This window comes from Castanea sativa, chromosome 12, assembly GCF_040712315.1.
Source record: "Castanea sativa cultivar Marrone di Chiusa Pesio chromosome 12, ASM4071231v1".
Lineage (NCBI taxonomy): Eukaryota > Viridiplantae > Streptophyta > Magnoliopsida > Fagales > Fagaceae > Castanea > Castanea sativa.
In genome coordinates, this window is record NC_134024.1 from 27586648 (window position 1) to 27613012 (window position 26365).

Sequence of the window (26365 nt, forward strand, 5' to 3'; positions counted from 1 at the left end):
GACTAACTCTTTTCTCATGTATCAAACACCTGCATCCTTTCACCCCCATCATTCATACTTTTAATAAGTTCTTCAAGCAATAGCACTCAGATTTATATGTACTCAAATATCAATTTCACAGTTAACCAACACAAACTGAAGTCTCAATTCAAGCAATTGACTTCCTTTTGAATCAAGGGAAGAGAAAAAACGTGTAGCACATGGTTAGCTTCAATTGAATTCCGTAAGACCATAGCTATGGATTAATTCCTTTATTAGAATCAAACTAGATTATTATATGACAGATTGAGATCAGGTGCACTGGATTATTGTATTGGAAGTTCTCTTTAACTGGTTTGAGTACCACTGGATCTAGCCGCTAACATGAAACTAAAAATCTGACAAGAAGGTAAATGAATTTCATTAAAATGATACAATGGGAAAGAAGATGATTATCATACAATACACTTAACAAACACTCACTAATCATCTTCACTATCATAGTTTTGGCAGAGAGAGAGTAGTCCGGTGCTTGCTGAATTGTTACCATTAGAGAGTGGACTTGTATTATTGGTTTGAGTCCCTTGGTGGTTCACTTCCAATTTCGCTGAATTGCCAACATTAGAAGCCGGTTTCTTAACAACAGAAACCCTAACGGTCGAGGACTTGAATAGAAGTTTAGCATCACCCGGAGCCCCTGTTTTACCTGGATTTTCTGTCAACAACCAAACATAAAACATGAATTTGTCAGTATTCTAATGGGAAATACTAAAAGTGATACAAATCAATTCCCCCTTCCAATCTGTCCCCCCCCCCCCCCCCCTCTTTTTCTGTCACTCTCACACTAACACAACTAAGAGTTATTCTATTGAAAAACATAGTTGACAAAGCATTATGTTAAATAAACAATGCCCAAGCCAGATGCTCCAATTATCTCCCCCTCGCTCCCTCTTTTCTTCTTTTTTTCACCAACAACCTGCTAGTGTGGGTGGGTGTGAAATTATACAATCACCTTGTGCTTAATGTATTCTTTCTCATAATAAGAGTATTAACTTCTGTGCATTTACACACACTGACAAACACAGGTTACTAATCATGAAAGATATTCCTACAGAAGGTTAAAATGTCTGGCAGTCTGTTTCCATTGCAGAGTGGAGTGCATCCCAGGAAACGAAAAATGAGTTAGACATTTGTATAAAGAAGGGCTGCAGACTGCATAGAAAGCTAGTAGTTGCTCCCAAGATATGGTGATGGTGTAGACGGACATGGAAGGTTTGACCTCAACAGAATGGCAGAAAGAATAAATACGGCTGACCTTGACTAATGTGCTAAAAATGCATAACTGACTCCAAAAATTTGGAACTGGGCTTAGTTGTTGTTGTTGTGTTGTGGGAATGTGGTCATGTGGATAATCATGATTTGTTCAGCCAATACAGTTACATAATCATATCGTTCAGTTGGAATCAGTTATAATATTCTGGCACAGTAGCCTTTGAAATTTTGTTATGTCAATTTATTTTTCAGTATAATTATTTTTTAATTTTGGAGCAGGGATATTATCAACCAAAACTTTAAGCCCGTGGGGTTTAACCAATCTATAAAGAAATTCATTGGCACCATTCTTCCCATATTACATAAACATATTTTTGTAATTCCGTAAGGGATTCACATGAACGTACTTCAATATATATATATATATATATATATATATTATGATTATTCAAGTATGATGAAGAGGAATGCAGCCCCAAATATTTATTTCAAATTTAGGATTCAATTGCCCCCACTGGGCATAATTTTGCTCAACCAATGCATTTGAGTATGCATGCATATCCAGAACAAGTAAGATTTCAGTTATGAATTGTAATTTTTTAGGCCTCAAAATTGAAATTGCAAACACATAAATAAATCAGAAAGGTGAAAAAGAATAAATCTGAATTTGCATTGCCTTTTAAGTGTTAATGCTTCAGAAATGATGGCTACAATGCTTCTTTTAAGTGATGACTACAATTTCTATAATAAGGAAGAGAGATCTGAACATATGTGGCATACCTTTCAGGCTGGAGCTGTCAACCAAAGTGGCTTTTGTCAAAGAATCTGTTGGGTTGCCAGGAGGCTCTTCGGAACTCTTTCTCCTCTACATTGGAAACATATTCAAACATAAGTTCACAAGATCATATTTTTCCAATGTAATAACATAGATATTACAATCCTCAGTTTCTTTTAATAAACATTAAAATATAAAGGAAATTCAAATCAAAGATTGAAGTTAGCAGTACATCATCTTAAACCAACAAAGTATTCCACTATGCTTTCTAGTAAGCTAATATCAACTCTACTACATAAGACTAGGACACATGCAGGTGTCAAAAAATAGCACAGACCAGTTACACTAATATTGAAGCTTCCAGATTGAGCCTTTTGACAACTTTAGAAGCGTTAATACTTTTTTCTCCATCACAAAACCTAAAACCATGGTTATCACTCCACTTAGATAAGCAACTTAGTATCTGTTTGGATACGGATGAAAACTAGCACGTTTGCATTTTGGATTTTTTTTTTTAGAAGCGCATTTCATGAGTTCCAATGGATCCCGTGCACTGTTCACGGGACCCACAAACCTCTTTTTTCAACAAAACTTTCATTAAAAATAGGTCCTACGACACTATTTACACATTTAAAAATTATTTTGCTACAGTGTTTTCAGTTTTCAATAAAATAAGCGATATCCAAACACACCCTTAAACAGGTTTCAAATCTGTCCAAGATCAAAAGACTCCTATTTGGGAAAACTATACAAATTATTAGAGCTCTGTTCAGGTTATGTCACGAAGAAGCAGACAAGAATAGACTTACATTCAGACCAAAATGAACGATTAAAGAAATTCTTGACTTATCCAAATCTATAAAACAACCTCAAAATACAAAAATTATCGTTACAGGATCAACATACCTTCAAATCATGACCAGATGTTTTACCATTGCCACTTGAAAGTGGAATCATATCCTCATCATCATCAAGATCTTCATCACGAATCCTTCGAACATAATCTTGCTTTGAACTCTACAAAAGAAACAAAGTAAATTATATTAGAGAGAGAGAGTGTGGGGGGGGGGGGGGCAAAGGGAAAGGAACACATTGGAAGCAAACTAATAAGAGCAGAATGCTTGTACTGACTTGAAATATTGATTTTATAAGTGCTTCATCCTCTTCTTCCAACTTTTTCTCCTGTCAGCATACAGAACAATTAATAGAGTCAGAACCATATTAAATGCTACAACAATGGGTGTGTGCGTGTGTGCACGCATGTGTGAGAGAGAGAAACAGTGAAAGAGGTTCACAAAAAAAATAGTATTGTCATGCCCTTCCCTTCCCCTTGAAGGCAAAACTTATTAAAAACAAAAACAAAAAAGGATTGTCATGGTTCACTGAAGTGGTTCTCATAGACCGGTATAATGACTCAGTGCAGGCATCTAAGGACCAGTTACCCACAATTTGAAGAAACACGAGCAGAAATTAGATCCTTTCTGTGGCCAGTTGATTACAAAGGATAAATTCTCATTATTACCCACCCAGTAGCCCCAAGACATTGGTCTCTAACTAGAAAAAGTAAGTGCTTGAGCTGGAGAAGCTTCCAGTCAAGCAGGTGAGAGACAAAGTCACACAACTGACAAAAGTGTTGGAACATACACATTTTCACAATATAAAAATGAGGCCAACAAATCCGAACAGAAATGTGACAACACGGGCTGTTGCACTTAATAAGAAACAAAACTAATCTTAATTACATACAAAAGAGCAGGTCAGTCATACCTTTTCCACAGCCGTGCGCTGCAAGGCCTCGAGCATGGCATCTACACTCACAGTTGCGTGTCTGGACTGCAAAAGAAGAAGTGTATCAGAATCAGTATCAGTATCAGTATCAGTATCAATCATACTGACTTCACAACATGTCTACAAGACACAAATTACAGAGGCTATTTAATACCTTCATAGATTTCATCTCGTCCAGCGCGGCAATGATGTCCATCTCTCTTTTGGAATCCAAGGTTCTGTTCTCTAAAGATCTCATAGCATCTCCCATCTCTTCAGCTTCCCTTTGCTGTTTATTTGCTTCCGATACCTGAACAATTAACATATATTTATTAGTCACAATGTACAGAAGCACAAGAAGGCTAAGATTTTATTAATAATATTATTCTACCTCATCCTCCTCGCGCCAAGGTTCGAAATTTCTGGTAGCACCAGACTCGACAATGTAGTCGGAATTTTGGGGGTCGGTCTTGATGGTGAGTTCAGCAGAGCATCTGGTACATTTGAAGTAGAAGCGGAACCTTTGAATGCCCAAATAAGTGTCGCCAATAACGTCCTCTTTGCGGGAATTGAACTTGGTGCCCTTGTAGATGTAGTTGCCACAAGTGTTGCAGCGAATGCTCATTGGGAGCATCATACGGACCTTTATCTGCTCATTCTTTGGCCTCCGTGCCCTCGGTAGCTTCGCAGGGTCGAAGTCCGGCGGGTAGTATTTGTTTAGAACCTTCCTCTCTCCCATCCTCCCCCTTCAACTAACACTAGTCTAATAACAAAAACAAATGCACATTTTCAGAATTCAACACATAATATATAATTGTAATGCCAAATATTATTAAAACCTAAGGAAACGCTCAATTTGTCAGCAAACAAAAACAAAACAAAACACCTTATTTTTACCATTCAGCATCCGATACCCAAATATCACAATTTAAAACCATAAAAATAAAGAGTTCAACATCAAAAATCACTTAATTAAACTCAAGAAAGCACGGTCACGGCAATTTGCCTGCCGCTCCCGTGTCGAACGAGGCCGGGACACGGCGAGGACAAGGAAAATAAAAAAAATAAGAAGTAAGAACCCTAACCTGAAACACTGCGTTTTAAGAGAATCCCTGCACCCAAAATCAGTTTCCTCTCTCTCTCTCTCTCACGCCGATCTCTTCTTCTTCTTCTTCTTCTTCTTCTTTGGGAGAGCTAATCAGCCAATCTTCCTCCCCCTTCTTCTTCCCCTTATATATTTTCCAGTTTTCCCTTTTTGCCCCCACTTGGAATCTTTTTAAGGAAACAGTAAGATTATCCAGAGGTGCTAATTTTTTTTTAGCTATTTGGCACTACAAAATAGTTACTTTATCTATTTTACCTAATTATTTTATAAAACATCTAGTATTAGTGGATCAATTTTAGCTTTCAACACAATAAAATAATATAAAGATTACAATAAAATAATATATCTACTACAATAAAATAATATATCCACTACAATAAACAACAATCACAACCACCGCAATTGCTATTGTTGCCACTACCGTCGCCTCCATTGCCGCTGCCGCCACCATTGCCACATGATAGCAAATAATCGTCCAGTAGTAATTTTTTTAATCCCAAATTATACTTATACAATTTTTTTTTTTTTTTTACTAAAACAATTTCTCAGTCATCATGATAGCAAATAATCATCTTATATAACAATAATATTTTGTTTTAACCCCAAATTATATATATACAAATTTATCTTTTGACTAAAAAAATTTCCCAATCGTAATGATAGCAAAGAATCGTCTAGTATAACAACATTATTTTTTTAACCCCAAATTATATATATATATGGTTTGGTCAGCCCGTGTGAAGCCGAGAGAAGGCGCGAAAGGGTGGTCCCAATTATTGGAGGAGAGTACGGTAGGTGTGAGTACACAGATTAGGTGTCTATCTCATTGTTGTATACTTTTGTTTCAGATCTAAAGGTTAGATCCAGAAGTTTGAGGATAAAGGTGACTAGGTTGTAATTGTTAATTTAAGCTTGTAATCCAGAACAATGAATAGATTGTTTAGAAGTTTCTCTTCTACCAGCAGTAGATGTTCCCAACCATCATCCATCCCAGAGATACCAGCAGATGTAGGAATACTTAATTCGGAGTCTTATGAGTTATCCGATCTAGATCTAGACATAGGAGATTGGAATATCCCTAAAGTAGCCACTAACAAGATCTATAAGTCTTCATGGTCTTGGACGAAAGCCTTCAAGACAGATTACTATGTTAAGACCATAGAACAAGTTTATGGTATAAACAAGGAGTACGAAATGTGCTACTTGCTATCCCCTTCAACCATTCAAGCACATAGGGACAAATGTCATAACTTCCTACACGTAGGTTTAGTCCAGGTAGGAGTGAAACCGCTTACCAGAAGAGGTTTGAACAGCTCAATCCTCATGGCTCTTAGAGATGCTCGTCACATCAGATTCAATGATAGCCTCCTAGGAACCATAGAAACCAGTCTTAGCAACAGACCAGTCCATTTTGACTGTTTCCCAGATTTCACTATCCACATCCATGATAGCACCATTATCAAAGCCCTCACACTCAATATCAAGACCCATGGAACCCTCATGACACAGGGAACTAGTCAGATCGCCTTGATATACAGAGTATACTACAAGTGCATGAGAACGAACATGAATGTTGGAGCACTTGATAAAAGAGAAAGCGGTGAGACAACCCTCATCCAAACCACTGACCCTAGTGCCAGGATTCAGGTCCCAAGAACCCTGAAATGGACAGAGGTCACATTTCCAGCCAATTAGACTTTAGAGAATGATAACCATTCTCTACAGATCCAAAACCCAGCCCAGAATCCAGATCTAGAATTTGTCCAGCAGCTAGCCGACGACATGGTTAGGCTAAGTTTTGATAGATCTAGGCTTAGCACTCCTCTAGACTATGAGTGTAGACCACCTCTGGATACATCCTGGTTTAGATCCCCAGCAGATCTATGCTAGCCCCATAGGCAGTTACCCATCTATCTTAGAGATAGATCTGCATCCCAGTGTAGCTCAACTAGACCTTTCCCAGCGTCTAGAAGAGATCTAGGTGTACAGCTCTAGGGAGTTAGAACCAATTCCCAGCTTACCACACCTTGCTACATAGCCAAACAGGATTCGATTGTCAATGAGGAAGACGATCGAGAGCAATCCCCCCCATCACCATCTGGAACTGATATGGAACAACCTCCATTTCAACAAGAACCCCAGATTCCTCCCATAGACCACCAGCTCTTTGTTTTAAACAAAGAATTCGTTCCTGACCTAGAAGAATTAGGAAAGGAATTTAATTCTGAGGAAAACAGAGCTAAAAGAGAAACCTACAAAACCAATTACACCAGAGAGCAAAAAGAAAAAGTATTTGAAGCATGGATGGCATTCATGAGGGAAATATCCAGTAATGTCCCCTTTTTCATATACTTCGAAAGATACTCCGGTCAACACAAGCAGTTTTGTGTTCTCACCAAAACTTGGACCATAGAATGACCTAATGCAACTAAAGAAGTTGTCAGGTCTAGCCATCCACCCCTACAAGCCATAACCTTTACCCACTGCAACCAGGAGATTATAGCCTCTCCCTTCAAACTCTCCACTGATAAGGATAAATCTGTCAACAAAATGGTTAAACAGAACAACTATACCAACCAGTGTTTGAACGTTATAGGAAAACAACTTGATAGGATAGAAGATAGGATCGAAAACAAGGTTATCCTCCAGCCAGGGAGCTCTAGTAAACCTATCCAAGCCTTAGAGAAGCCTCTAGTCAAGTTACCTACAACCAGGCACACTAGCCTCAGTTATCCTAAGGACAAGACAACCTTAGAAATAGTTGCCCAAAAGCTAGAAGAATTAGTAAAGAGGGAACCAGCCACCCCTCCACCAGTTGCAACTAGCCAACTTCACGTTTTGGACATCGAAGCAGCCTCTAGTAGTTCTAGCCAAACCTTTGACCAGGAAATAGAATAGCTTGAAAACCAGTTTCAGGATTTACAGGTAAAACGGCTTTACCATTCTAATATAAATCCAACTAGCTCAACTAAGAATTGGTACCCTAGACCAACACCCTCTGACCTCCAATATGAGGAAAGGAATGTTAGTAACCAATTCTCCGTATCGTCTGGTAAACTCTATGAATGGAACATAGATGGTTTATTAGAACAAAAAATCCTAAACAAAATCTAGCATATGACAATGGTAGCTAATAATTACCTAAATGAGGGCCGCCCTCATGAAGAAGTCATAAATATGATGGTTTTAGGATTCACCGGAAAAATCTTGCAATGGTGGAACAACTGCCTAACAGAAATGTCTAAAGAAAACATCAAGCATGCAGTTCAGAAAGATGAGGAAGGAACCCCCATCTTCAACAATGTTGAACAAGGAATTCCTGATGGAGTCAATACCTTGATCTATACGATCATGAAACATTTCATAGGAAAACCCAGCAATATCACATCTAGGATTTACGAGCAACTAAGTAACCTTAGATGTAAAACCCTAGGAGACTACCGGTGGTATGAAGATATCTTTACTACCCGTGTCATGCATAGGACTGATTGTAACTCTCCATTTTAGAAGGAGAAGTTCATCAATGGGTTACCAACACTCTTTGGCCAGAAAGTCAAAGAAACACTTTCCAGCCCCTTAGGTGTCATAGATTATGATAATCTAACCTATGGAGACATCTCTAGCACCATTCATAGCGAAGGAATGAAGATGTGCAGAGACCTCAAAATCTTAAGCCAAGTCAACAAGAACAAAGCCAAGTACGAAATGGGACATTTTAGATCTATAAGTCTACATTGTTATATATATAAATTTATCTTTGACTAAAACAATTGTCTCAATTGTCTGAAAGCAATCTTGGAACAATATGAACTATAAAATGGAGGGACTTTATAAGAAAACATATAAAATGGAACACATATTATAACTGGAACAATGTAGTTCATAGACTACTCATATACATAACTCAAATCAAATATATATATATATATATATATATATATATATATATATGTAATAGGTGAAGCAGAGAGAAACTCCAATTGGAATTTTAAATTAGAATTCTAATCTATTGTTGTGTCACGTGTCAATGTAAATATTAAATTGGACTCTAATTTGTAATTTCGATGTGCTTCTTTTTTTTCCACACCCGTGTATTTTCAAGTTCACCTCCCTTTTCCACACTCACGTATTTTCAGGTTCACCTCCCTTTTCCACATGGAATTTCAAAAGAATCTTTCAGTATTAATGATGCATGTATTTGTGTATTTTTGTATCTTATATAAGAAGAGGTTCTCCAGATATTCCGATTATAATTGTCTTTACAATTTTCATGGTCCTAGTTTATGCTCTGCAAAACGAATTTCAACCATTTCTAAGGTTTGATTACTGCTTTTTTCATCTGCCGATACTGTCGTTTCTTTTTGTGTAAATTTTTTATTGTTTAATTATATAATTTTGTGGTTTTCCTATGATTGATGTTGTATGTTTATTGTCTTTTATCTGCCTATACTTTTTTTCCTTTTTTTTCAATAATTTTTATTGTTTAATTATAAAATTGTTTTGTTTTCCTATCATTGATATTGCATGTTTCTTTTCTTTTTCATAACACGTTATCAACACGAGTCTCTGCCCAATTTCGAAAGGAAGTTGTAATTCCATTATTCTTCAAATATCAAAGATTATTTGTGTAGTTTTCTCAACTCACTGTAAGTTTTCTTTTAAAAAATTAGTACTTATCTTATTTGTTTGTCTTTATGTTTTATGCTCATAATTTTAGTGATTTATAATTGATAATTTTTTTTATGAGATTCACGTTATTCTATTGTTATATATTGTTATGAGATGCATGTTATGAGATTCACATTTAATTGATTAAAATATTTTGTTAAAAATGGTTGGTGATAAAGCAATTTAATCATAGTTATATGTACCGCGTATGAATCAACCTTGACTATATATGTCTATGTAGCATTCTTTCATTAGAATTTTGTATGATAAAAATATTTGTTAAAAAATTACATAATACTAAGTTTTATTAAACATGAATAAACTAAGTCTTTTAAACATGACTAAACTCATGATTAATAAATAAATAACAAAACCAATAGCATCACTTAAATAATAAAATGCAATATATTTATTTCCATTGTTTTATTAAATTATATCCATTCCCGTGCGGTAGCATGAGTTACATACTAGTTACAATAAAATTCACACACTCACATAAGTTCCTATGACTCGTGCTTCTCAACATATAAAAAAAGAAGTTCCTATGACTCGCTTTGCAATTGCCATAAATGTTCAACGAGGTCCAATTGGAGTTGAGAGTGAATTTCTTGGTCTCTAATGCGTCCATAACTTTGAATGTATGCCATAAATCCATCACTTTGTTCACATGACACTTGTATAGGAGGATTATCCACTCCATCAATTTCTTCATAATCCAAATCTACTACTTCATTATCAGCTCGCTCATTTTTAACAATCATGTTATGGAGAATTTTGTGCATGCTTTCATGATCTTTTGGAGTGTTTCAAGATGGAAAAATCATGTAGGTCCACGAACAATTGCGAAATGTGCTTGAAGCACTCTAAATGCACGTTCAACATCTTTCCTATATGTCTCTTAAGCTGCTGCAAATAATTTTCGCTTTTGTCCTTGTGGAGCTGGGATTGTTTTCCACAAATGTTGTCCACTTTGGATATATGCCATCAGTAAGGTAATATCCTATTGTGTAGTCATGACTATTGATTGAGTAATGTACAGCAGGAGCACGTCCATTAGCAAAATCAGAAAATATATGAGACTGCTCTAACACATTAATGTCATTATTTGACCTTGGTAACCCAAAAAATGCATGCCATATCCAAATATCATATGATACTATTGCCTCAAAAATAATAGTTGGCTCACGAATATGACCACAATATTGACCTTTCTATGCAACTGGACAATTTTTTCACTTCCAATGCATGCAATCAATTGAACCTAACATATCTAGAAAACCTCGGCGTTCGCCATGAGTTAACAGTCTAGCAATGTCTTCATTGTTTGGCTTTCTCAAGTATTCCTTAGAGAAAACATCAATTACCGTAGTAACAAATTTTTTCAAAATTTGTAATGCAGTAGTTTTTCCAATCCGCACATATTCATCTATCAAATCACTCGATACTCTATACACAAGCATTCTAAGTGCAGTAGTTATCTTTTGTAATAAAGATAAACCAAGTTTGTTGGCACTATTTCTTTTTTGGAAAAAGTAAGAGTCATGAGCTTTTACCTTAGATTGAATACGGAGAAAAAAAGAATGCTTCATCCGAAATCTCCTACGAAATAAAGCAGACATATATATTGTTGTGAGAGCAAAATAGTCAAGAAAAAACCTCTCATGGCCTGCCAAATGATTACGTCGGATATAGTGACGACGTTTATGTTGCGATGTTTCCATGACAACTTCTTTGATTATCTTATCCTCATCTGAGTCATCAAGAAGCAACTTGTGAAACAAAGAGCGATCCATAGATGCAATCTTCGAGACAATTGGAAAGCAGTTATTACTATAGATGCAAGAAACATAACCAATCCATGCTTTTAGTGCCATAAGCAATCATTACGCCCATAAGCACACACGCATGTCACAACACAAACAAGATGAACAATAAATTTAAAGATTTATACATACATCTAGTTTAAGATTAAAGTCAAGTGACATAAGCCACTACTAAATACATGAAAGCCTCTCATAAGTTACTACCAAAATACATAAAGGCCTATATCATAAGCCACTACCAAAATACATGAAGGCCTATCATAAGATATTACCAAAATACATGAAGGCCTATCATGAGCTACATATAAAAAAGAAAAAAGAAAAAGAAAAAGGTTATACCAAAGCATCATCTAAATGTGCCAACCTTTTCCTAACATTACAAAATACATAAAGGCCTAAACTACATCCAAAATGCAATCAAACCCATTAATTACGTGAACTTCGTCTTGCCATGATTTTCTCTTAGAGTTGTTTATAAAAAACTTTTTGTGCTCTAGTCAAGGCACTTGTATCTTTCATCATGATTCTCTCCTCCTCTAACATTTGCTACATCTCAAATTTTTTTACTCTCAATCATGACTTTTTCCTTCTTAATCTTAAGTTTTTCTTCACCTCTTTCCTTCTCAATCCTAAGTTTTTCCCTCTCAATAAATTTTTTTTCCTCTTCCAACTAAGTTCTCTCCTTATCTCTCAACTCTCACAAGCGCAACTTTTCTACTTTGATACAAAGACTTTCTTTTTCTTGTTCTTGTGATTCCTCAATAAATTTCATTTTCTTGGTCAAATATTCCCCTACATCTTTTCCGATGGCTTTGTTCTTTTGGTTGACCTTTTTAGCCTTCCTACCAATTGGCCTCTCAAAATTGGAAGTGTCACCAAATCTGGACCCACAACCCCCTTCGCCAATAAATGTTGACTCCAGAGTTGGAGGCATGGATGCTCTCGATCTTTCATTAGGATCGGCCCACTTTGGTTGGTCCTTCAACATGAGCCAACAATGTTCAAGATGAAAAGGTTTCTTGAAGGTCTCTTTATACAAAGCCATCGCATTGGTAATCTAAAAAAATTAAAAGAAATATAACATGATTAGAATCTTTAAACTGTTGGTGAATAGGTATGTTAACACTATGGCAATATAATTTATACCTTATCTTATTCGATTATACCACTTCGATGACGTGTGTTAACTTTAGCCATGTACTGACAAAACTTATTTGTTTCCTTGTTAATCGTTGCCCAATGACTTATCAAGGAGATTACAGTACGTGTGGTACCAGATGTATTGTACTGTGTGCAGTATTCCCAAATTTTTTGACGAAATGTATTATGTGTTTGTTCATTATTGTGTATGACATCAACACTAGTATTGAGTCATGCTGACACTAGGACTTGATCTTGCTCTACACTAAAGTTAATGCCCCGTTTACCTTTCGTAGAAGATGCACGTACACCTTGAGGTGGAAAATCAGAACTGGCATAGGATTATTTTGAGATGTTCCCAAAAGTTGAGTCAATATCTATATCCTCGTTCATGGTACCTGTGTAATATGGTAGGTCTCATTGTGACTTCATAAAATTAGAAACAGTAATATATACTTCCAAGCAAACTGAAAGTAAAGACCAATATTGTATAAATTAGAAAAGAAAAAAAAAAGTAAACTTTCCTGCACACAGAAAATTCTCAAACTAACATTTACATCAATACATTAGAATCAACAAACATAAACTTCCCTGTAACCAAAAAATTCCCAAAACAATTTCCAACATGACATTTATTGTAATAAATTAGAAACAACAAACAGATAATCAGCAAGAAGCAAAAACAGAAAAGAAAAAAAAATGTAGCCTTCCCTGCACACAGAAAATTCCCAAACTAACATTTAAAAACAAAAACATAAATTCCTGCAGACAAAAAATTCCTATACATTCCAATTTTCTACAGATTTATCATTAGATTCAACAAATATAAATTCCTTGCAAATAGAAAATTCCCAACTGATATAACAAATTTTTATCATTCCAATTACCCAAATCAAAAATTTCAAGCATTACATGATGAACAAGATAGAGACAACTCACCTGATCAACAACCAAGCTTCGGACTTGGTGGGTCAGACAGAAGAGAAGGGAGGCTGACCTGGATTGGAGAGGCCGAGATGGGTCAGAGCATCAGAGAAGGCAAGTCGGGTTGGCATGGGTCAGCTTCGGACTTGGGGCTTGGGTCGGCTTGGGACTTGGGCGGCGTGGGTTAAAGGCGTGGATCAGCGGCATAAGCAAAATGGGTCTACAGCGTGGGTTGATGGCATGGGTGCTTCGGACTTGGGCTTGGGGCTTGGGACTTAGGCTGCGTGGACGAGATGGGTCTATGGAGTGGGTCAGCGTAGGGATGGCCATACCCATTGGGTAATGGATATCCAACCCTACCCGATCCAAATATTCTGGGTAATACTCGGTTCTTCATAGGTAGAGCTTAACCGGGTAGGGTATGGGTATTACTCGAATTGTTCGGGTAGGGTATGGATATTATCCAAACCTGACCCATATTATAAAAAAAAAACCCTAAACCTCTCTCACCATCACTCACACTCTCTCTGCCTCTCCGCCTCTCCTTATCGTCTCTCCTCACCGCTTCATGTTGTGGGAAGGTGAGAGACATTTATGTGTTTTGGCATCGATTTTGCGCTTAATTCTTGTTCCTCGTTCTCTGCAAATCAACTGGGTCTTTCTACCACTCTCTTTTCTCAGGTAAATGGCATTCTTTTTACCTCTTTTGCTAGTTTGGTTTTTTGTTCTTTGCTTGTTGTTTACTTGTGTTGTCTTATTGAATTTATCATCTAGGTGTGTGTTAGATTTTGGTTTTAGAATTTGAATTCAGCTGGGCATGTGTCGAATTTGGTTTTTGATTGAATTTTATCAACTGGGTATGAGTTAGATTTGGTTTTTGATTGCATTAAGGTGTTTGGTTCTATATGGGGATATGTCTATTTATAGAGAGGAGTGAATCTGTCTAAGTTTTTTCACAAACAAAGCATGTAAGACTTGGTAATTCTTCAAGCATTCTCAATTTCTTGTTAATGGTTGAGCCTTTCTTTAAAAACTAATAGTTTGTACTCTATACACATTTAAAATGCAATACAATTATGATGTTGAGTGTTGACAAATTTATTTGACAATTGTGAATAGGTTTCTGATATTGACAAATTTTTGTAAAATCTGTACTAGGCATTTCACAAGGTAGCACTAACTTAATTTGCTTAATCTCATTCGGAACAACACTTTTCCGAGTTTCCTTGAATTGCATGCATTATTTAGGATTGTTCCACAATATTGATGTGAATTGTTTGCCCCATGCATTTTTCTTTAACACAAAACTAGATATATTGCTTAATTGAATATTTATATGTAGAAGGTTTCAATCCATACTGTGAATATAATGTTGATTTGTCTTCACTAAACGGAGAATATTTTATTTTGGAGCTGGATATGATTTAACAATTTAATGAAACAATTTTTTGTACTCAATCTTATTGACCTCATCTTATTTGTCTTGCTTTCTCTCTTTCTCTCTCTCTTTGTAGTTGCCTACATGTCTACCACATCCTCTACCTCAACCCCAGCCCCAAGGCCTCCAACTAGCACAACATCAAAATCATAATCGTTGTTTGGAGAGGAAGTTGAGTGCGTTCTGGTTGAGAATCCACAACAACAAGGCGCTAAAAGAAGAACAACTTTAGAAGTATGGACTCATTTTAAGAAAAAGAATATTGATGGGAAAGTTAAGGCCCAATGCAACTACTGTGGAAGACTTATGGCTAGAGCAAGTACATCAGGAACAACTCATTTAAAACTGCACATAGCAAAAAGTTGTTTAAGTGCTTCGAGGGAAGCAAGTCCTCTGAGGGAAGCAACAGATATTAGGAAGCAAGTTCTTGTCAAACAACATAATAGGACAAGAAGTAAAGGGATCTCAAGCCCTAGTGTTTTTAATGAAGAGGATCAAAAGGCTTCAAGGAGGGACCTTGCTCGAATGGTCATTTTGCATGAGTACCCTCTTGCAATTGTTGATCATGTTGGGTTTCGGGATTTTGTTGGTGGTCTTCGGCCAAATTTTAAGATAGTAGGAAGAAACACATTGAAGCGAGATATCAAAAAAATTTATAATGAAAAGAAGCAGAAGACTATGGTAGAAATTGACAAGAATGCAAGTAAAGTTGCAATGACAACGGACTTGTGCACTGCAAACAACAGTAAGAGGTCATTCATGGTAATCACAACGCACTACATAAGTGACTCTTGAACTTTGGAAAGCCGAGTTATGAGGTATTTTTTAAGTTTGTTGGTTGTCTTCAATGGTAATCCAAGTAGTGGGCTTTTAAGTGTGAACCCAAGTATTATACTATGTGTGTGATGGTCACTGGACCCCCATGCCTAGATATGGCAATACGGGTCAGAATTTTCTGACCCGACCCGAATCCGATTTTTTTTTTTTTACTTGAAGCAAAAACGGATTGACCCGTGACCCGACCCAACCCGATTTTTTGCGGGTCAACTCGACCCGACCCAGATAACCCATGACCCAACCCGTTAAAAAAATTCGCTAAAAAAATATTTAAATTATGTCTTGATACTAGGTGCGTAAAGCACCTAAGTACCAAAACTAGTAATCAAATGATTCAGATATGATCATATAAAATTATAAACTAATAAAAAATTGAAACAATTGTCATGACATGACAATTGACAACTCACAACACCTTACACCAACAGGTCTGTCCAACACGTTACATAATGACAAGGCTCTAGCTGTCTCACAACCATTCAAAAAAAAAAAAAAATCTCATTCAATGGTCAATGCTTGCTAGCGCTTAGTTGTAGTCCATTTCGGATTTTACAAAGCCAAAGACACTAAATGACAAAATGCACAATACAAATTTACAAACCTGAAAGTTCCTCTTCCTCAGTTCAGTACTTCAGCTCTACTCTTTCTGTCTTTCAGTTCTTAGCTTCTCTTGCGCCTCTGGCCTACCCTTCTTCACACATTCGGTATTCCACATTTTTTTAGTTTCACACAAAGCGGTCAAAGCTTGCCCCTTTGTGCTTCTCCACTGCTCTGCTTTCTCACTTCTCTCAGTTCTCTGTCTCTCACCACTTATAGGCCACACGGCCCACACAGCTGTTGACCCATTTAAGAAGACCACAATCACAAATCATAAACTATGGTGAAGGTAAGTTAAATCATTTTCATCATTCTCTTAAATCCATAAATGTTTTTAGTTTTTGGATTGATTTTTTAATATTATGAATTTATGATTTAGCAATAATAATATAGTATATTGCTCTGCCTCTGCTAACATTTTATTTAATTGTTTGTGTGTTTGATTGTTGAATGAATGTGTCATTTCGATGAATGTGTCATCAAATATAGTATACTGCTTTGCCTCTGTGTCATTTGGATGAATGTCTTATTAAACATAATTTACCATTTAGCTTTGTTGAGTATAAGGGCATTAGAAAAATTTTAGCTATCTAAATTCAAATGTTTTTAAACATATTTCTAGGAATACTTCAAAAGCTGATGTTCTAAAACTTTACAAGAAAGAGAAGGATGATGTTAAAATTAAGTTGAAATCAATTCCTGGTAGAATATGTTTGACTTTAAATTTATGGACCTTTGTTACAAGTGAGGGATATATTTGTCTTACAACACATTATGTGGATGAGAATTGTGAATTGAAAAACATTATCTTGAATTTCTGTCATATGCCACCTCCACACACAGGAACTCTTTTATACAAGAAAATTTTAAGTTTCTTGGAAGAATGGGGTATTGAGAAGAAAATATTTTCCATTACTTTAGATAATGCATCTAATAATGATAATTGCTAAGATTTTATAAAGAAAAAGTTTAATGAGGGGGGTTTATTGTTATGTGATGGTATCTTTTTCCATGTGCGTTGTGGTGTTCATATATTAAATATTATTGTTCAAGAAGGATTGAAAGTAATAGATGACTCGGTGATTAAGATCCAAGAAACTATGAAATATCTTAAAGGATCAGAGAGTAGAATGTGCAGATTTGATGAATGTGCAAAACTAGTTGGTATGAAGAGAACAAAGGGTTTACGTTTAGATGTGTGTACAAGATGGAATGCAACATATGACATGATTGACAGTGCTATGAGATATCGTTCTGTGTTGAACCGTTTAGTAGAGGAAGATGCTAATTTCAAGCATTGTCCATCAAGGGATGAATGGAATAGAGTTGAAAGGATAATTGGGTTTTTGAAACCTTTCTATGACATTACAACTCTATTTTCTGGAACTGATTACTCTACAACAAATCTATATTTTCAAAGAGTGTCTCAAATTGAATTGCTCTTACTTGAAGAAATGGAGAGCCAAGATTCATTTATCAGTAATATGGCAGAACAGATGAAAGTTAAATTTGACAAATTTTGGGATTGTTATAGTGTGGTGCTAGCTTGTGCCATTGTTCTTGATCTAAGGTATAAGTTGGATTATGTGGACTATATTTTCAAGAAAATAGAGCCAATTGAGCACATTGCTAAAATGAAGGTGGACAGCGTTGAGACTACATTATATAAGCTTTTTTCAGAATATGAATACCCCAAGCCTATGACCACTGTTTCATCTTGTGTTGGGAGTTCTAGTCATACTAGCGGTGCTGTGGATGATCTTGATGATGATGAAGATAAGGAAGATGATGTAAGTGAATTGCATTTTGTTTGGTATATGTTGTGCTATGTTTTTTTAATAATAAAAATTGTAATGTTGTGTGGTATTATTTTTCATTGCAATTTTTTTTTAATGATTAGGAATTTGATCATTATGAAAGTGGTCGTGGTACCAAAACAAAAAAAAATCTCAGTTATACTTGTATTTAGAAGAGTCTAGACTTAACAAAAAGCAAAATCCAAAGTTGGAAGTTCTCTCTTGGTGGAAAGAGCAATACAATTGGTTTCCAGAGCTCTCTTTAATGGCACGGGATCTCATGAGCATTCCTATAACCATTGTTGCTTCTGAATCAAGTTTTAGCACTAGGAAAAAAATTATTACTCCGTATCGATCATGTCTTTTACCTGAGAATGTGGAAGCTACGTTGTGTACTAAAAATTGGCTATATGGATTTGAAGGTAATTTAATTTTTTTTATAGTCATAATTATACAATTTTAATTCTTTATTGATTTGCTTTCATGGTACATTAAGTTATATTAAAATATTGTATTGTAGATGAAGATGCTAACGAAATTGGCCAACTTGAGCAACAATTTGCAAGTATGAATATTTGCAGTGCTGAATCTACTACCAACGTTGAGTAAATTGAAATTGAGGTGTAATTTATATAAAATATTTAGTCATTCTTTTTTACTTAATATGTTATGTTTATTTTTAAATCTTTTTTTGTTTAGTTTATTTTTCTAAGTAATCTAACTTTACTATTATTTTAAATGCAACGGGAACATGTGTACTTAAGAAGACCGATAACTTGCTACTTTGCTGGCTTACTTGTTTTGTTTGTTTTAAGATCTTTCTCTTTTTGAAGATGTAAACTTATAACTATATGCATTTTGACAGTGAACTATTAACATTGAAGACTTTTTCTATCATGAATTTATGACTATAAATAATTTTTGTTATGCTCAAAACTATCAGAATTGGAAGGATATTAACAAGTGACATTAAGTGCAATTCATTTGCTTAATTGATTTTATTTATTCTCTCTAAATAGGTTGTCATTGATTTGTTTTTGTAATTGAAAAAAAAAAAAAAACTCGTTTGAAAAATATGGGTCAACCCGACCTGACCTGCAACCTGATTAACCCATTTAAAAATGACCAGTTTTGACCCGTGACCCGATTGACCCGACTCGAACCCGACCCGACATACCCGTTTTGCCACGTCTACCCATGCTCAACCTGCATAAATCTAAAGAAACTGATTTTAATTGGATTGGTACTTATCTTTGTGGTGATTTTAATAGTGGTACTATCAAATTTTAGGTTGCAGCTTTTTGCTTTCTTTAGTTAACCAAATTTATGTTTATTTTTTTAGGTTTATTTGTATGCCATCTCCACATGATAAGTATTCTTTTTCTAAAATCTTTTTGGAGCGTCTTTCTGATTGGAACATTGATTTGAAGTTATCTGCCATAACTGTAGATAATGCTAGCAACAATGATGGCATGATGAAACTTATTTCAGGTAAGCTTCAAGCTAGTTCACTTATTTTAGGTGGAAAATTGTTGCATGTGCATTGTGCAGCACATATTCTGAATTTGGTTGTTCAAGAGGGTTTGAATGTAATTGGTGATGGTATTGAGAAGGTTCAAAGTAGTGCATATGTTTGGACACAATCGCCAAAAAGAATAGAAATTTTTGAAAAAATATCTCGCCAATCACATATTGAAAGTAATAAGGAACTGGTACTTGATTTTAGAACTCGTTGGAACTCTACATATTTGATACTTTCAACTGCCTTGTTTTATAAAGATGTCTTTCCCCGTTTACTGTGTTGTGAACCTCAGTATCAGTTTGCTCCAACTAATAGGGATTGGGAGGTAGCACAAATTGTTTGTGAGAAGTTGGATTACTTTCATAAAGTTCCTAAGTTGCTTTTTGGTACTGCCTACTCTACGACTAATCGTTATTTTCCTTCGGTCTTCCGGTTGAAGATGGAATTAAATCAGTGGCTTTCAAGTGAAGATGAGTTGGTTAAGAAAATGGCAGCAAAGATGTTAGCTAAGTTTGATAAATATTGGAGTGACATTCATGACATCATGCGTTTGGCTATTGTTTTAGATTCAAGATATCAATTGATGCTATTGACATTTTATTTTGATAAAATGTATGGTAGTAAGGCTAACAAAGAAATTGACAAGGTTAAGAACCTTCTTTTTGAGTTATTTGCTTAGTATGACATAGAAAACATTGATAGAGGAGTCATTTATTCTCAAGCCTCATCTTCTACATCTACATCAAGTGCTGCACATGAACATGATGATACAATAAGGGACTATGATTTGTTTGTTAGTAATGCGACTACTAACATAGGCCAAAGGGGTAGGGATATTATATTAGAGTTTGAACTTTATACTAGTGAGAAAGTGGCATCTAGAACTGAACAATTTGATGTTTTGGGTTGGTGGAAGCATAATGGTAGTAAGTATCCTACCTTGCAACACATTGCAAGGGATATTTTGGCTATTCCTATGATAATAGTTGCCTCAGAGTCGGCGTTTAGCACTAGCTGGAGATTGTTGAGTCCACACTGTAGCTGTCTTCATCATGATACCTTAGAAGCATTGATGTGTGGGCAAAATTGGTTATGAAGCGAACTTAAAGGTGTACCAAAAGATGCTATCATTCAAAATGTTCTTGATGATAATGAAGAAAATGAAGTGGAGAAAAGTAATGCCATGGAGCTTTCAAACTAATGGACAGGTATTACTATCCTTGATTATCCTTGATTGTGTTAGTTCTGGGGAAAAAATTCTACCCAATACATTAAATTTTTAATATTATTTATGTTTGTTTTGACAGGTCCTATGCTGTCAGAATTCATGATGATACAATATGGAGTTTAGATGACTTTTATTTCTAATACATGGACCTTTATGTTAAGGAATTTTGTGGAATTTATTTTAGTAGTTGGCATTTGCTTGACAAACAACTGAAGAGGCAGAGGAAATATTTTAGCCGTGCATATATGCACAGTTACTGTAGCAAATGGTTACTATAGTAAATGTGTAAATATGCACAACTTTAGAAGGATTGATGTGGAAGATTTTTGGGGTAAAATGCGTAAAAGTGGTTGCTTTTTGTATTTTGCAAATGTTTACATCCACTGATGTGGATGCTCTAACAACCAAAACTGATGGTAATGAAAGATTTGCAAGATTAAGTAAAATGAATGATTAGAAAAAATAAAATATGCTTTAGATGCTCATAAAGTTGGTAGAAATATATGAAGGGGCCATTAAAAAAATACACATAATTCAAAAAATTTGTTAACAAAATAGATGGCAAGAAAGGAACTTTTCAAGTTAGATTTGTTCAACATTTAAAGCTTGCTCCTTTTTCCGGCTTGAGTGTGTTCAAATGACCAGAAAGTTTTATCTTTTATAGTAGTAAATGGTGGCTTGGCTTTGAAATATGGAGTAACTATGTTGTGTTGAATTCGTGGGTGGGTTAGTGATGTAGCATAGATTGTCATGGCCTTTCTGTACTCTCACACATGCTTGAAATCATCGCAAGACAAAAGACACTAGTAGAAATCATGGGCCTCGGAGTTAGAATTGAATGAAATTTAGCAGGCTGAAGTGAAATAGTCTTTTGAGCAATATTCGTTGCTTTGCCACAAGATACCCCCTGAAAATGGCGAATTCCTTTATTTAGGCCCCAAAAACTGCAATTTTGCTGTTTATAGTAATCTTTGTTTCTTTAATAACTTATTGCTCAAAAGTTAGAATAAGGTCCCGCTTGTTTTGGGACGACCCTTAAGGTCAGTAGTTTATGATTCTGCATTTAACTCAATTTTGCTATTTTTGGTAAATTTCGGTATTTTGTCACCTAATCACGTAATTCGTGCGAATTAGGGTTTCAGACATTTTTCTCAGTATTTATATGTTTTGTAACCGTCAAAGGCAAATTAGATTATTATCAATAAAACACAGACTTTTGTCAAATTCTTTCTCTAGTGGATCCCAGTTTATCTTCTTGTGGATTCAGGTAAACCCTTCTTGGATTCAAGGTTTACTACCAGAAGCTAATAGTTTAGTTTCTATTCCATCAAGAAAGCATTATGTGTAATTTTTTTAGACTTCTGCGACATCGTTAGTGGGAGAGTAGTCCAATTTTATAGGCATGTATTTTAGGATTCTAGTTTTGTCTTTCTTAGATAAATGAAAAAGAGTGGAAGACACATGGATATTCTTTTATCTATATGATAATTTCATTAAAAAAATATATAATAATGATGGAATAAGGATAAGGGTTTTTTTTTAAAAAATTCTAAGGGGTTGTTTGGTAGTGTATTTTAAACAACAGTTTTTAGTGTTTAAACAACATTACATGTATTTTCACAAACTTTTTCACTCAACGTATTTCCAAAAAATACAAACAACATTATTAGAATAACATTACTAAATGGGCCCTAAGTCATTCTTAAAATCTTGTTAACATGGTTTTTGATTCTGGATAAAAAAAAAAAAAAAAACTTAGATCAGAAAAAAAAAAAAAAAAAAATTTAAGGTAAGTTTTTGTATTGCAAAAGCGATTTAAAGGGGAAAAAAATTAAGTTACCATGTTTAATAGGAGTGATTTTAGAAAATTTGAATTTTGGTGGTTTAGTGGAGTGGGAACTTGGAAGTTATTCTATAGTGCGTTGTTGGGGAGTTAAAGATATATTTTTATCAAATTGACCTTTAGTTTTGTCTCTACTTAAAATTAGGGGTGTAAAGGTATTTTTAAACAAAAAAATGTCATTTCCAAATAGGAAAAATCTCTTAAATAATATTATAGATAATATCTATCTATCTATAAGAGGATTACCCTCATTGGATTAGACTTTTATGTGGTTCTGAAATACTTGTAAACCTTAAGTTTAACAAAGAATATACTTGAGGACAACCCAGTAAAAATATATCTCCAACTCCACTTAAAATGCCTATAAAATAGGGCATCTTCCTACTAATCTATGTTTTCAAAACAAATTAATCCAAAATTTTTTTTAAAAAAAAGAATATTATAACACTAAACAAAAAAACAAAAAAACCTCATTACATGCTCAAAATGCGTGTAATGAGGCTAGTAGTTTTTAATTCTTTTATTTTTATTTTTTATGGTAAAGATAAGAAATTCTTTTGTTTTATTATTAAGGTAGATAGTAGACACATGTATATACTATTAGTGGTTAAGCTTTAATATTCTTCTTTTTTTTTTTTTCCAAAAAAGAGCTTTAAGATTCTTCTAAAAGAATTTTTAATAATTATTTTAAAACAATTAATTTTGTTATAAAAGAAATTTTATAAAATTTGAATATACATATAATTAATTAATAGACGTAAATACACTTTTAGTCCCTACGTTTTGCACTTTTTTTTATTTTGGTCCCTACATTTTGATTTTTCCACTTTTAGTCCCTAATTCAGGAGGTTGTGTTTCTACAAAGAACTGCAGCATTCTTTTGGATAAGAGTATCGGATATGTGTCAAATCTTATGTCTTTAAATAAAATTGAATGTTTAGAGGATGAAGAAAAGATGCGAGTAGTGGTGGAGTTTGGTACGGTGTTTATGGCGGAAAAACCATGTGGCTTGGATGGGCTATGTCACGATGTAATTCTGGGCTTCAATATATTGTTTTTTAAGTGTACTATCAACCACGTTAGATTCTGCTGTTAGTGGGGTGACAGAAAGGACCAAAATGATAGGCGTTAATTGAATTAGGGACTAAAAGTGGAAAAATCAAAATGTAGGAACTAAAATGGAAAAAGTGCAAAATGTAAGGACTAAAAGAGGATTTATGCCTAATTAATATACATGTTTCTATTTTACTTGCACAAAATTTTTAAAAGCATGAAATTGCTTAACCATCATATCTCCCCTGCCCACTGTTGCAGCTGATACAAAGGTCCACACCTTGATCAAATTGTGAATTGGGAGTGTGGAGAGCAGATCGTGTTCATTAGCTTTTTCTGCCGCAAGAAGCTTCTGCCATAGTGGAATTCCACTGAGTCGCCGAGGCCCTCCGGACAAAATAGCGTGGGCTTATACTCCTTCAGGTACCTTCAGTACAAGTAGTGCGTATAAGCTGCTGGCTGCTGATGGGGATGACAGTCATGCAGAAACTTCAAACCGGACAGAGTTGAAACAATTCTGGAAGGCAGTTTGGGGTCTGCGGGTCCCTAACAAATTCAAGCATTTCATTTGGCGGGTGTGTAATAATGCTCTGCCAACGATGAGTAACCTGTTCCGGCGACAAATCACCTCTTCCGATAAGTGTGAACTCTGCCATCTCTACCCCGAAGACACATTGCATGCCTTATGGTCATGCAGTAAAGTGGAGACAACTTGGAGTTCGGCTCATTGCTTCAACGAAGCAAATCTCCCCCGTCCCCACAGCTTTAGCGACTTACTCTCTCTGTTTTTGTAGGTAAAGGATGATTATAGAAAGGAGGTTTTCTCTATTGCAGCTTACCTGTTGTGGAACCGGAGAAACGCTCTTCGCCTTGGCAGACCTGTGCAACCTACGAATCAAATTCTTTCAACTGCAGGAAATTTGCTGCAAGACTTCCTGGCAGTCCAGCAGATAGACACAGGCCCTCCTCCCGCTACCATCAGGCCTCATTGGAATAAACCTGACATAAACTATCACAAAGTCAATTTCGACGCTGCAACGTTCAAGGATCATCATTTGGCAGGCATTGGAGTTGTTGTCCGTGACTGGAGAGGTGAATTTGTTGGTGCAGTTTCGTCCTCAATGCCGCTGACTCACTCAGCTGCTGATATGGAAGCTCTAGCATGCCGGAAAGCTGTCGAATTTGTTGCAGAAATTGGACTTCAGAGAGTGGTTTTCGAAGGGGATTCAGCAATGGTAATCAATGCTCTAAATCACAATACTGCTGGCCTTTCATCTTACGGTGTCGTCATTGAAGACATCCGCAATCAAGCTTCGATGTTTCAGTTTGTTATTTTTCCTCATACTAGTCGTTCTTGTAACTGTGTGGCTGATGCATTAGCAAAACAAGCAAGAGACTATAGGAGTGCCCGGGTTTGGTTTAATTTCCCTCCCGAGGTCATAGTTTCCTTATTGATGTTTGATGTTCACTGAACACTTGTTCTTCTTTTCAATGATAGCCCAGACTTGTAGTCTGGTTTCTCAACAAAAAAAAAAAAAAAACTAATCTTGCATCCAGCTGAGCGTAAGGTTCATGTCCTTAACAATATTTTTCACTGTTTGGGAGTAACTTTCTTTCTGCCTCCAATGATTTCGCCAATAAATATATATATATATATATATATATATATATATATATATATATATATATATAGATATGGGAATCAATGTATCATACATACCCCTAAAAATATTAAAGGTACAATATAAAGGCAGCGACAAAGATATCATATATATTGATCTTCCAAGCTCCATTAACAAAGATTCTCAAAAAAAAAAAAATTCTATTAAAAAAAAAAATATATATATATATATATACACACACACACCAACTTGACCTTGTTGGGCTTGTAATTACACTTAATTTGGGAGCGTTTGGTTCGCCATGATGTTACATTACACCGTTTTTTTTTGAAAACTACACCTTAATATTAAATTATTGTAATCTTACATTAATGTAATCTTAATATAAGAATATAATATTATATTATTGGCGTAAATGCATTTTTAGTCCCTACATTTTGACGTTTTTCCATTTTAGTCCTTACATTTTAATTTTACCACTTTTAATCCCTAATTCAATTAACGCGTTTCATTTTAGTCATTTCCATCAGTCACCCGACGGAAATAGCTGAGCTGGCTGCCGGAAGAATTAAAATATTATAAAAAATGCCACATCACCATGACACATCAGCATATAAATTTAAAAAATTAATTTATTAATTTTAACTAAATAATAAAATTAAAAACTAAAATTCATAAAATTAAAAAAAAAATTTAAAAATCATCAAAAACTCAAACTCTATTCTGAGTCTCAACCAACCCAAACAAAAATTTATCATCAGATCATTTTGACTTTAAGTGTATTACTTTTTCCCTTTCAAAGAACAAAACATTTCAAAAAAGTGTATTTAGAGAGAGCTCTCTCTAAAATCAGATCATGATTTTAGAGAGAGCTCTACCAAAAAAAGAGTTGAGAGAGAGAGAGAGAGAGAATGAGTAGGTGAGCAAAAATGGGAGCATGTATGCATGTGTGTGTAGATCGGCGGTGGCTGAGCAT

At 35.2% G+C, this 26365-nt stretch overlaps 2 protein-coding genes across 3 annotated transcripts; one reads left to right on the forward strand and one right to left on the reverse strand.

The window, feature by feature from the left end:
* Positions 1-219: 219 nt before the first annotated feature.
* LOC142619942 (uncharacterized) lies at positions 220-5015 on the reverse strand. Of its 2 annotated transcripts, XM_075793335.1 has the most exons (9): positions 4879-5015; positions 4185-4556; positions 3969-4103; positions 3794-3859; positions 3158-3208; positions 2933-3043; positions 2032-2116; positions 463-694; positions 220-377 (listed from the first exon to the last, which is right to left on the reverse strand). In XM_075793335.1, coding segments are annotated over exons 2-9 (1029 nt in total). In that variant the 5' UTR covers positions 4533-4556; positions 4879-5015; the 3' UTR covers positions 220-376. The 2 variants fall into 2 exon arrangements, with proteins under 2 accessions (XP_075649450.1, XP_075649449.1); XM_075793334.1 differs by having other exon boundaries at positions 220-694.
* Positions 5016-20843: 15828 nt separating this feature from the next.
* Positions 20844-25239, forward strand: LOC142620462 (uncharacterized). The gene is made up of 3 exons (XM_075793827.1): positions 20844-20851; positions 20951-20960; positions 24562-25239. Exons 1-3 carry the CDS (start codon positions 20844-20846, stop codon positions 25237-25239), a joined length of 696 nt encoding a protein of 231 aa, XP_075649942.1.
* The last annotated feature ends 1126 nt before the right edge of the window (positions 25240-26365 follow it).